The 13,919-nt window shown below is 45.2% G+C and overlaps 1 protein-coding gene across 1 annotated transcript in view; it reads right to left on the reverse strand.

Moving 5' to 3' along the window:
- Positions 1-1,703: 1,703 nt before the first annotated feature.
- CSF1R (colony stimulating factor 1 receptor) overlaps positions 1,704-13,919 on the reverse strand; it is a 271,842-nt gene continuing 259,626 nt past the window's right edge. The window contains exons 18-21 of the mRNA XM_078653580.1: positions 10,334-10,445; positions 8,960-9,059; positions 4,589-4,694; positions 1,704-3,185 (exon numbers count right to left, since the gene is read on the reverse strand). Coding sequence (XP_078509706.1) covers positions 3,051-3,185; positions 4,589-4,694; positions 8,960-9,059; positions 10,334-10,445 — 453 coding nt within the window. The 3' untranslated portion in view covers positions 1,704-3,050. The remainder of the gene's footprint in view (positions 3,186-4,588; positions 4,695-8,959; positions 9,060-10,333; positions 10,446-13,919) is intronic.

Consider the following 13,919-nt stretch of genomic DNA (forward strand, 5'->3'; position numbering starts at 1 on the left):
GTTGTGGGAAACATCAATTCTTTTCCTGAAGAAGGTGGTTTGGATCATTAATACCCCCTGAAACGCGTCAATGCAGAAACGTCTATACACTACATTGACCCAACATTGGTTGTAACAAGAGACTTTCTTTCACAGTGGTGGTGTAACAAATGATTTTTTGCTCGATTAGTGGTTTCTAATGACAAAAAATGAATGTCTATGGTATTCTCCCCTTGTGTTAATATGAATTTTAATGTTTTTTTTAGGTTTGTCAATCTGTATTTAGCATAAGTTTGGTGTGGACTTGAATTTGCATATAGAACATACAACTGGTGGATAAACCTGTTTTGCACATATTTATTGCTACATTGAGTGTGTTTTAATGAAACTTCCAACTTTTTTTTAGATAAAACTATGTATTTGATTATGAATTTGAACAGTATTTCTTGGTGATATTGGTTTACTTTTGGATGAAAGGATGAGTGAATACAAATCAGTTCTTTATTTATATATATCCAAATGGAAATTATTTACTCTTGACTGATCCAATAAGATAGCCAAGCTCCAGTAACAGATGAGAATATAATGTCACTCTATCTGTTCTGTTTGCTTGCCTTTTTGTGAGGAATTGTGATAAGTCCAGATGGGAACATTGCCATTTATCAACACTTGCCTGTATGTTCCATTCGATTCTGTGGATAAGCACCCATATTTTGCTCACTAATTTTTACTGAAAGCAAGCGAGCATTGTGTCTTCCTCTTAGTCCCATCTGTGTACCCGTTATTTTATGGCACATCCTTTTACTGAGTTGTATTCTGCCATGGGATTGCAAATGTCCCATTTACTGAATCCTCTGTGTGAAATATAGTAATCCTCCACTTTACAGTTAATACTAGTACCCGCCAGACAGCAGACACCTTTTTAATCTTCTTCCACGTATGCAAACCATATAACTGATATGAGGAAAACCCAGTTTTTGTTGAAGCCTAAATGAAAGGCACCTTATAAAGCACTAAGAAGACGGTGCAACCCCTTGCATGTTTGGTGGAGAATTCGAAACAATCAAATCGTCTAATGTGGCACTTGGCACATCTTGATTTCAGGAGATGCAACTTGTACGCCCATTAGAGGACGAGAACACTGCATCATCAGAATGGAGTATGGGAAGTATTCTAGATATTGGTTAAAACCATGTGGGTATGAAGCAATTAGAAAGTGAGGGGAAAGCACAATTACGTCAACAAAGGATGCTGTTTTCTAAGACTGATGGATACAGACTGTTCTGAAGAATAGAAAGAGTTTAAGACTACCCAGGATCATACGTACAGTACTTGTGGGTTCCATTAAGATTATCACAGGTAGACGGATGCACGGCTTTACGCCATACAAACCTATTCTTATTGGCCACTCTGCGCATAATCCCATTTTGTTTGCAAATTTAGCTCAGTTGGTGATCCCTGCAGCCAAGTTCAGGCTAACTATCTTGCATTATTAAAAGCACAGCCTTCTTTGAATAAAGACCTCAGTTGCTATTGCCACTACTCTGCTTAATAGTGTGTGAAGCACAGCAGTAAAACACTACATCCATCTTCCATTCTCTATAATATCAATTGGCATGCTTACTAAATTACTCTTCTCTGGCATTATTTGTATTTCTAAGTTAAAACTGTGGACCTTTACAATTCCAAACTGTGCCCAAGAGATCAGAATAGACAGCTTATTAGTGTGTATACCTTTAGTTTATTCACATAAGATTAAGCAACAAATGGGGCTTAAGACCTCAATGCATGTATTTCCCTTCTTAAGGTGCAGGCTGTAACTTTTACCACTCTCCAGTGACCCCTGTCTGGCATGTGTTGCTTTACTCTGGAGAAGTAAGCATTTCAGGTTTTCTGTGCCTGAACTAGGGCACCATCCTAGTCAGGGTAAACTAGCATGTCCAAAACCCATGCTATACGCACAAATGCTCCATGAGAAGCGTTTTGTATCCAAGACAAAGATGGGTTGGTACTGATGGTGATGACTACTGTACTGCTAGTGCAGAAATGGGACTTTGGACCTCTCATTCCAAATTATTTGCTGTAATCATAGGGTCTCATTGTCTTCTAACTATGTGCCTTCTTCGTCTACACCCATAGGTCAGATTGGAAGCATTTATATGAACCCTTGCAGATAAGCCTTTGCCTTTGTTACCAATGTACATTGCAGGGTGATTGCCACAACTGCGCAAACCTCACAATTGAAAGCAAATAACAGCAACACCAGGTACAAGCCACCGCCCCTTCCACTTTTGGTTCTGTATGAGACAAATAATTAAACATTTGCAATACAGCTGGTTGAGTTACTGAGAGATGAACAAGACATGCTCTACCCATAGTGACCACACATACACACACACCTGTATGTGACTGTTGCCACACTCCAGCATGCTTGTCAGCCTATTCTGCATAGGTGCTATTGCCCCCACTCTCTCCTATGAAAGCCACAGATGGGCCTGCAGTCCTGCAGAACATTTTTGGTGAGTGGGCTTGTGCTCATCTTCAGAGATGCATTCAGCCTGGAAACACCTTGGACTCAAGCGTAATAAATCCCTTTCATGACTTGTAGCAGTCTATGGACACATACGATACAACTACATAGACACATGCATAGACATGGAAGAACACGCCGGCCACAGTGCCGTTTGGAGATTTCTTTAACTTCAGCAGGAAAGAGAGGATCCTAGCACGGTGGAGATGGGTGTGAGGCAGGAATCACTGCATCATCTTCTGTCCACTTGGCACATCTTTGCTGAATGTTATGTCAGGCTGAGATTTGAAATTCCCACTCTTGGCCCAGTCTTGTTGCAGTGTATAATAGATTGCTACAGTATGATGACTTTACCTCATCTAGCTTCATCCGATGAAAAAGAAGAAAATGCCCTTTGAATCCAGCTCTCAAACCCTAACAAGCCTGAGAGTGATGGAGGCTGGGAGAGCTCCAAGACAGCTCAGACATAACAGAAAATCACCAGACAATCTGTAAAATATGAGGAGGTGGAAGACAAAAGTGCCACTAGCCGTGTGCACGCTTAACAGAACTGGTAGTTGTTGCTCTTCAACAGGGGCTGGCTGGCGTCTCCCTGCTCGCAGGATCCCTTGTCGCACTTGGACATCCCGCAGTCAGAGTTCCTATCCCCCTCCGCATTACATGGAAGGTTGGCATCCTGACAAAAGAGATGCAAGGTTCAGTTTACATCTTATGAAAAGTGCAGACAGTAATTATGCAAGGGTTTTAAAGACTCAAGGCAAAAGGGAAACACTTTTGAAGGTTGCACCTCCACTAGGCGGCGCCCTTAGCTGGTTGTCCACCTCGCCATGTGGACGTGCAGGCAGTGAGTGCAGCTCCACCACCTTGGAGCAACAAACATTTGTATGTGGCAAGAGTATTTGAGTGGTAGCGAACAGTATGGTGTGTTGGGCAGTGCAAGTGCAAATATGTATTTAAGTGTATACATATTTGCATAGTTTCCGTTTTTACATTTTAGAAGTGCACATAAATACACACATATATTATATCAATTTAATGCATCTTTGCCTTCATTTCTGTGCCTGCAGTTAGGCCAACATTTAAACTGTGTTATTATCTTTGTTTGTGTTTTGTGAGGAATCTTTTGCTGTGTTTAAACATTGCAGCGGATTTACTCATAGTATGACTCTGCATGTAGCCTCCCTTGTGTTATTGCTACTTGTTTTGGTACCGCAGTATTCAACCACAACCTTTTGGGAAGACTTTACTTCAGACTTCAACCCATCTTATGAGGGCTCATGAGGTGACCCTAGTTTTGGGTACTGCAAAGGGTCTTTAGCCTAAGAGTACACAGCTCTCTGAGAACTGAGATGAGCTGACAAAGGGCCTGATTTTGAATTTGGCAGACACGGGACATATGTCAAAAACCTGTGGATGCCCCGTCTGCCCTGTGTGGAGTGTATAGGGCCTCAATGCTTGCAAAAATGGGCAGCCTGGACATGCACAGATTTTCGGTAGATGTCCTGCATTCATCAGACTCTAAATAATGGCACCACTTTTTTTCGCAGTGGTGACCAACAATGCTGTCAAATCATGGCATCACAGATCCCTCCAGGGGCTGTATTACTGTAATGGTTCGCTCTCCTTGTTTGCGCAGTGGTGCACCCTTTGACTAGAAACACTCGGTGCAAACAAGTACAGTGTGCCATATTACTGATGTGCATTGCGCCCCCCACGAGCTGTCGCGATCATGCGACCTGAGGACAGCAAAATAGTGAAAGATTAACAAGCTGATTGAAGTAGCCTGCCCTCCACTCACAGAGCAGGCAGCACCTAGCCTGCACTTTCGAGGCGTAGGTCTGGAGGCATCCATGGTATTTTGTAATACCGAAATGTCCCCGGGGGTGCAGTAAGTGGGCGCACACGCCTGTTGGGACCCCTGGGTACTATACGTAATCCACCCTTGACTAGATTACATTGGGACAGATACATTTTAAGTAAAAAAATATGCTGAAAATCTATACCTTCTCATTTTATTTTGCACTTATCTAAATTCCTTCAGCTATAAGCAAGTTCTTCCCTTAATTGTTAGGGCCTCACCTGGTTATGGTCACTGGCAATCTGATGTTGAATGAAGTCACTGATCTGCTGGAATGTGGGGCGGTGTGTGGGCTCCAGGTCCCAACATGCCTTCATGATTTCATACCTGTATGAAAAATAATATGCATTAACACAAGGTAAAAATAGTTTCCCCTTTTTGTATAGTACCGACAGACAGCAGCAGGGAAGGACTGAAAGTGAGTAAAGGAGAGAGTGGGAGTAAAAACAATCGAGTGGACAAAGTGAGGGGAGTTGGGATTAAAGATCTTGAGAAGGAGACACAAGGGCAGGAATGTTTAGAGTTACTATATGTCCCCCATTTCACTCAACACAACTATACTGAAGAATTTCAAACATTGATGCAATGGCAAAACGAAGGAACCATTGTGCATGGAGGGTGCATTCTTGGTGCTGCATTTGGAGGATATAGGAGGATACACTCCCAATAGAGATTGCTTCAAAGCACCGCACAGTAGGAAAACTCTAGGTGGTATGGCCAAATTCTTATTTACCACAGTGGCTAAAAACTCTATTCTGACCCCATATGTATCATGGCTGTCCTTCAACACTTCCTGGTTTTAGCAACGCTATTCATGTTACCTTCCTTAGCTGTGCCTAATCTTAGCTGCTCCACATTTGAAATTGATATTTTGTCCGGCTCATTCATAACAGTCTGGGTACTAAAGCAGGATTCTATCTCCTTCTGGAGGATTGACGTCCAGACATACTACACTGCCCCAATGTCTGAGAAAACCAGGGTGCACGTGAGTATGATTCTACGGCCCACATCCCAATCAATTCCTGAGCACTTCCAAAAACATATTCTATGTAAAACAAATCCAACTGAATTCTAGGGTGGCTCAGCTTATGTGAAAGAAAATCCCTCCCCATGGTAGGAGCAAGTCCCCTCGGGATCCTGCTCTCTCAATGCTAAGCTCCACCAGCAGCTCTCCTAGGCAGTGCCTCTTCTTTTCACTGCCACTGACGCGGTTCAAGGCCCTGCTGCCTTCAAGGCGGTTGTACTTGTCTCTCTCTTGCCAGCCATCATTTTTATTTTCTCTTGTCACTTAATTTTTCTTTCATTTTCCTTCACTTTATTTTTCTTTACTTTTGTTTTCCTCTACTTAATCTTCTGCTTTCTTTCTCTGTTTCAACCTCCTCTCAGCTGCTTTCCTGCCGCTGCTGCCCCCGCTGCCCCTCGGCGTGTTCCTGCTCCCACCTCCCACCTCCCAGCTGTCCCACCCTCCTCCAACCCCTATGTAATGGTGTCTGCAGTGCAGCTGGATGCAGTGGGGTTGACGCTGGTGCGCCAAAGGCAAGCCCGCCTGTGCCCGTTCGCGACCCGACCGCGCCCACCGCCAGGAACCCTGGTCCTCCGACCGCCCAACGCTACAGCTCCTCGGCTCTCTATGAACTCGTCAGCAAGAACAACAACTGCCAGCTCTCTTCACCTCTCAACACCCAGGGACCTTTCACCTGACGACACTGCCACCACTCATTCACCTTCACCGAGACCTAGGACCATCCTCCTCCCTCCAACTACAACTCCATCGCGCCCCAAACCCTGCAATGCATTCTCCTCAACGTCCGCTCCAGCGCAGGAGTTGGAACAAGATCTCCGACAAGAGTCTTCAACACAGTCTCACATTGTACTCTAGCCCGCAGACTCCACGACTCAGGAATACGGAACAAGGCCCTTGACTGGATCCGCTCATTCCTCTCCGTCAGAACGCAGCATGTCAGACTCCCCCATTTCTTCTCGGAACCCACACTGACCACCTGCGGAGTCCCCCAAGGATCCTCCATCAGCCCCACCCTGTTCAATGTCTACATGGCCCGCTCGCATCCATTGTCAGATTACATTGACTCAACATTGTATCGTATGAAGACAACACCCAACTCATCCTTTCTCTATCCAACGAACCCAACATCTCCAAACACAACTTTCAAGAAGGAATGGAAGCAGTCGCCAGGTGGATGAAGAACATCTGCCTTCAACTCAACACTGATAAAACCAAAGTACTTATCATGGGCCCACACCCCGATGCCAGGAACGACACCTGGTGGTCCCCTACTCTCGGGAACCCTCTCTCCCCCAGGGACCACGCACGCAACCCTGGAATCATGCTGGACTCCGAACTCAAAATGGACCACCAGATCAATGCTGTCACCTCTTCCTGCTACCACACCCTCTGCCAACTCCAGAAGACCTTCAACTGGATCCCCCTTGAACACAGGAAAACCATCACCCACGCCCTCATCAGCAGAAGACTGGACTACGGCAATGCACTCTATGCTGGGATCAACAAGAACCTCACCCGCAAACTTCAGAACGTACAGAATGCTGCCCCCAGACTAGTTCTCAACCTACCACACCACTCCCACATCGGCCAACACTTACAGACACTACACTGGCTCCCCGTCGAGAAGAGAATCACCTTCATGCTACTCACCCATGCCCGCAAGGCCCTTTACAACACCAGACCCACCTACATAAACCACTGCTTCTCATGCCACACACCCCAAAGATCCACCCGCTCTTCCCAGCTCTCCCTTGCGATGGTACGACACCTCAAGAAGACCAGAACAGGAGGATGCTCCTTCTCCCTCCTCGTGGCCAAGGCATGGAACTCCCTCCCTCTCCACCTCTGAGAGACATCAACACTCTCCAAGTTCTTGAAGGACCTCAAACCTGGCTCTTCGACGAATCACCATGAGCATCCAGGAGCTGCGTGCCCCCTTTCCACCCCATTCCCCCGCGCCTTGAGACCCTTTTGGGTGAGTAACTGTGCTTTACAATGCCTGATTGATTGGTTCATAAACGTCTAACCAGAAGCAACAGTGTTCAGCTAAAGAAGATGCGTTCTACAGAGGAACACTGCCTTACTTGAAAATTACTTAACCTCTTGTACCCTAGACCCTGGATTTGGTGATAGGAAGCAATGTACAGGGAAATTACCTGTTAAGGAAACCTGTAATTCAGGGTACAAAACACTGGGGGGCAGATTTACTAACATTTTGGTCTTGGTTGTACCACTTGTGCACTCTGCAGCACACATAGAAAGAGGAAAATGCCTCAAGAGATTGTTTTGTGCACAAAAAAAATTCTCCTTGTAAAGCGGGCACCTTTGCATGACGTGCCACGTCAATAGGAGAGCAGAAGCATAACTTCATAGATGTGGGGCATTTGTGTTCTCTCCCTTTCCTGCAACACAGCGCAGCAAGTTGCTCTGCTGCACTGCGTTGAGTGAAAGACTAGTAAATCTGGCCCTGGAATCTAATGTAGAGATTCTAGAATCCTAAGTGTCGAAATCTGAGGGGCAGATTTACAAGAACTGGAGCATCTCTGCATATCAGCAGAGATGTGGCAGTTAATTTGCGTCACGCAAAAAAACCCTTACGCCACCAAGGATGTGTCGCATTTACAATGCGGCGCACTGTTGCGCAAGGAATGATAGATGCGTGACGCATCTATTGGCGTAAAACAACGCATGGCTGGAGTCGTTACGCAAGCACAGCGCAACTCCAGCAATGCTTCGGAATGCCTATTTCTATTATGCTGCGTCACTCCTTACGCCTGCTTCAAGCAGGCGTAAGGTTTTGACGCAGTGGCATTGTAAAAGTGACTCCGTGAAATCTTGTAGATTTCACAGCGTCACTTTTACGAGGCTTTCTTACGTCAGAATGCCCACCTTGCATACATTATACCTGACGAAGGTATAATGTAGCGCATGGCTTTGCAACGTGACGCATCTTCCTAGATGCGTCACGTTGTAAATATGTTGCAACGTGGCGCATTGTTTATGACGCCGCTGCGTCACAGAAGTGATGCAACAGCGGTGCTAAGTTGTCGCAAGGGGCTTGTAAATCTGCCCCTGAGTGTTTTCAATATTCAGATTCCAAAACCCATCTGGCTGAGCACTCCATTCCCTTGTTTTCACAGCAGTTCAAACTGCAGTGAAAATCATATTGATGTTGAAAACTAATGATGACCAAATAGAATAGAAAATACATAATTAAATCTGTGATTAGTGATCCAAATTCCAATGGCAGAGTTTTCTTTGAAGTTAGTTGTGTACTCAATTTCAAATGGATTCCCCACCCCCAAAAAAACATGTCAGGACTCCGATTTTGATGAATTACCGCAATCCCAAATAAGAAACTGGCATCCTAAATTCCAAATGTCTGTCTTTGAATTTTCTTAGACTTTTGGATCTTCTCTGCAAATTCCATTTCCGAATCTAAATCAAACACAATTTCAAATTCTACGTTTTGTATAATCAAATATTTACAACATTTTGAACTTGAAAGACTTCAGCATCTACCTGCCCAAAGGACGATAGCGGTGGAATTCAAATCCCTCATACTCACATTTCCAGAGGAGCGAAGTCTGGTCTGGCCATCTGGTATCCCGTCTTCACCAGCTTGTAGAACTTTCCGTCTACCAGTATGCCTGGGTATGGGCTCATGCCTATAAATAAGAGGTACGATTGAGCAAGGAGGGTCTAATCTAGAGGCCATTTAGCCGCATTCGGTGGAGACTACCTCCAGCTTATAAGATCCAGCTATAAGCTTCCTCTGAGACCTTTATCTTCCTAAAGCCACCCTGTCCTGATAAAACCAACAGGAGATTCCTCATTCTGTGTAAGGCAGAATACATATTCACAGTTTCAGCGGGGCCACTGAAGGAACTATTGGCTCTTAACCAACACCACTGAAATTAGGGATTTGGGTGTTTCACCACCAGACCAGGGCTAATGCCATATCAGAAGGGGTGGTGAAGAAACAGTCACAACTCAGCATGTCACTGGCACCCTTCCAAAAGTACATCGGGTGTGCACATGGAGGAGACCCATCAGTGAAGCCATACTTGCACATGGGTACCTTGCTCCCTGTCCAATGAGGGGCTCTGAAGGACCCTAGGAAGATGAGTGCAGTGTTGTGAGGGCCTTCAGTGAAGATCGAATTAGAGAGTCCACCTTCACAGAGACTCAAAGCAGCAACATTCACCAACTGCTTTGTGTGTGTCTGTCTGCTGCATGTTCCTTTGCCCACCACTGACAACGTGAGGATTTACACAGACTAGAGAAAGACAATTATGTTTTCTTAATGGTAAGCAAACCCTTGGTGTTGGTGTATTGTATCTGTTTTATATATCCAAGTACAGACACTGGAACCTTCAGCCTCAATGGACAATACTACCCAAATCTTTAGAAATTGGTCTCGACTGTATGGACTTTAAAATCCATGAGAGAGTCTGCACTTCTTCATTGGCTTTCCGAGTCCTTGTTTAGATTTGGAAGTTTTCAGTTGAGTTGCAGAAGCAGGGATTGGGTCAATGATCATTTAACTGGATTATGTGGTTATTGGGATGGGAAAGTGCTGGCGCTATACTAAAGCCATGGATAAATAAATTAAATAAAAGGCAGGCAGATTGGGAAAGAGTCCGACACATGCCATATAGTGCCTGACTAGTGGCTTAATGCTCCAGTCCAAATAGCCTTTCAAAAGAAAGTGCTACCTGAAAGTTTGTTGATTTATTTTTATGTAGGGCTACACCTCCAAGGTCGGCAGTTTTTGATCATGGTGGGGCCCATTTTAGGATTTTGAATTCCAGTTATTAGTTTCTGCACCCTGGCATCTGTCAGCTACTACGGGCATAGATGACCTGGGCATGACATACATAATGTCAACCAGCAGCAAGGAGACAAGTGTTTTTATCAAATAATGAAACATTGGCCTTACCCAGAGAGAAGATCTCCCACAGCAAGATTCCATATGACCAGACATCGCTTTGGACAGTGTAGATACAGTCAAAGATACTCTCAGGGGCCATCCACTTCACGGGCAGCCGAGCCTAGAATACAGGAAGCAACACTAGATTGCACATCGCGCTTACTGTGAGAATCCACCACCTGGTCCCTTTTGCGTTCATAGAACACTGAAAATACGTAATATTAAAATGTGAATAAAATGATAAAACATGTTCTGTTGGACCGTTCATGAATGAGTGATGTATGACTTAGCAGCTTTTGAAGATGAGTAAGGTTGCCTTTTAATGACACCCTTTCCACCCCCCACCATTTGTTGCTATTTTTTATTGGTATAACAGTTCTTAACCGTCGAAGTAGTTTCTTACAATGGTCACTGTTGGGCCTAGGTTTACATTTACTGATCAGCCCTATAAGGGTACAACAAGGTTTTCTTTGAAACTCTGCTACAGGTTTATCCAGCTAATTACTCTTTTGCATGATAGAATGTGCCTCCTGTGTGCTTGTGATGGGTCCATGAGAAGAGATTATTTACAATTCAAGGTGACCTAGCAATTTGGCAGGTGTTTGAGGACTAATGATATGCAAGGATCCCAAATACCAAAAGAGCACCCTTTGGGAAATACATAATTATTAACATTCTTGGCACCCCTTCCAGACCATCTTTGTCTAGGAGGATACAGTAGTCACACCAGAGAAAGAGTAACCCCAGAAAATCCCGTGTTATCACTGATATGGAAAGGTCACATTTAAAGAAGAAAGTAGGGCTGTGCAAAATTATAATTAGGTGTTTTTTACTACACATAAATGGGAAGTGTAAAATGTACCATGCTAACATCACTGGTGATGCTTTGTACTGAAAATAAACAGAACACATCAGTTTCTTCATGTGACTCAGTGTTCAGAATTCCGAGCTGCCCTTGAAGTCCAAATGAAGGCTCATTTGAAGCTTTCAGCCCATAGCTCCAGGAGGCCAGATACATTTTTTCGAATGTCACTTTATGTGCAAGGGTTACAAGAATGGGTAGTGCTTTGGGGGGTTGTTCGACCTGGCATCCTTAGGGTGGCCTTCCCCTGGACTGTTTGCCTTTTTGTCTCCACGGTTTGTTGATTCTTTTTTTTGGCCATGGGACTCGGAGCACTTTACCTCCAAGAACCAGAGCTAAAGTGCATGTGCTTCTCCCCATAACATGATGACATTGGTGTATACCAGACTCGCATATCTATTGTACTGGTAAGTCCCTTCCCAAGTGGCATACCATATACTCAGGGCCTGTATTTCAAATACTACTAGTGGGCTGCAGCACTGACTGTGCTACCCACAGAAGAAACCTTACAAAGCTGTCTCAGGCCTGCCACTGCAGTGCCTATGTGTGCAGTTTACTGCCACTTCAACTTAGCATTTAAAACTACTTGCTAAGCCTTAAAACTCCCCTTTTACTACGTATAAGTCACAGATAAGGTAGGCCCTAAGTAACCCTAAGGGCAGGGTGCTATATAAGTAAAAGGTAGGACATGTACCGTTATGTTTTGCATGACCTGTTTTAGAAATGCCACTTTTAGAAAGTGACTGGATAATGTGAGCAGGGGATGCACAGCTTATGTTGTCAAATCGTTATTGTGTTTAATTTCGTTGTTTTAAATGGTTGGGTGCTACAAACAGGTGGTGTGTCCGTCCGACACACGTCTAAAATGAATATCGTAGATGTGTCACCATGCAATTTGATGACATCCCTGTGTTTTGTGCACTCCTTTTGGTGCTTGAAAGAAACAAGCTTCCGTGAAGATTAACTACTCAAAATTTATTCACATTTATATCATTGGCTTCATGGCACTTTTCAATGTGAATTTAAATGAGTCCATTCAATTGATTATACATTTCTTAGGTGGCTCCAATGCATTTCGGGTGCCGAACCCTTCATCGGGGAGCTCCTGTGGACAACATGAAAGAGGATATGGCTCAGGGGGTGTGTGAGGTGCTGTGATTAACGTAACATGCGGGAAGGGCTAGTGAGGAAAAGTGATCGACTCGTCATAAAAGTGTGTTTAGCATTCAGGCTTGTGAATTACATTGTGCTCATTGTGTCAGTATAAGGGTGATAGGCTCAAAGCTTGATTGAACTGAGTGCTCGGAGGTGTAGTTATGTGCCTAAACGCGGTGAAGAAACTTCATGCGAGAGACTCACGTATATCCTGTGATGCTTGGCGTCTACGAGAGAAAAAATGGTGACGGAATATTACACACGGTGGATCGAGTTGGTTATAGGATTGCACCTAGCGTGCCTATCCAGCTCTGTTTTGCGGATGTCCAAAACAGCACTTACTTGAATATAGGGTGTGCAGTGATTTTGGACGGCGTCTGTGGCGGTCTTTTAGAAAGTGGACATTTAGCTGTACTTACTGGTCTTTGTGCCTTACAGCATGTCTCTAATGCACATCTGGATTGGGTGACAGCTACACTTTGGGGTATATTCACAAGAACGTGTGATAACTACAGCAAGAGTAGCATAACGCAACTTTCAACATCGCAGCCTATCGCGGGAAAATAACCCTGTGTCAACGTGGAATTCACAACGCGGCGGTAGCATGCAATGGACACCAGACAACGCGGCAAATGTCCGCGTGAAAATCAACGCTACACCGCAAAAATGCGATACACGAATACAAAAAAACATGCGATGAGGCCAACCGTGGTACAAAAAGTAGCGACAACCAGCCACAGGCCTACAAATCCCAATCGTATGGCGGGACAATGCACCATAAAAACAACAGAAAAAATACACCGGAAACAAGCCAAAGCACGCAGCAACATGGATGCACCTTGACCCAGCGCATAGGCCAACTCGAACCCCACAACACCCACAGACCACCAGCAAGGAACAACGGGGTCGGGGAAGGCCAAGGAGAAGAGGGAGAGGAAGACGGGGTGCAGACCGCAGGAAAACAAGACCAGCATCACGGAGGTGATAGAACACTACCAGCAACTGACCCACTAGCAGACCACCTGTATTGCAGTCGGAGTGCCGAGGAGGGCAATCCAGGAGGCCAATAGGCGCCGGCACGACGTGACTACCTAAACCAGGCACCAACCCACTGCCAACAGGAAGGCAGCAACGGTGACAGGAGGTGGCCCAACAGGTGTGGGCCGCACCCATGGAATGCGAACCAGGACACATACGTAGGGGTCCATCACTCTTCAGGGCCCACCCACACCCCACTAAGGAGACCCACACTGCCATAGAGACACATGCAGATGCACATTCACAGCACAGAACCACGCCCAGGGGCGCTCAAATAGCAGTCACACATCCATGTTGGCTCTGTGTATGACGGCCCTGGCCACTCCCCTTACGAATTGAGTGGGTGACGACTAAGCTACATGTCCAAGCACCAACCCAGTGCTTGCGGTGACATGTCTGCATCCGATGTACACAGCACAATGTAATGTAGGGCCCAGGGCCCACATGCATACTACAAGACCACGGGGACACATGCAGACATCATGTTTTACTGGCTACGGGCCCATGTGCCCAGCCACTTTATGGGCAGGGCCACATGTA

Source organism: Lissotriton helveticus, chromosome 7, assembly GCF_964261635.1.
Source record: "Lissotriton helveticus chromosome 7, aLisHel1.1, whole genome shotgun sequence".
NCBI classification, from domain to species: Eukaryota; Metazoa; Chordata; class Amphibia; order Caudata; family Salamandridae; genus Lissotriton; species Lissotriton helveticus.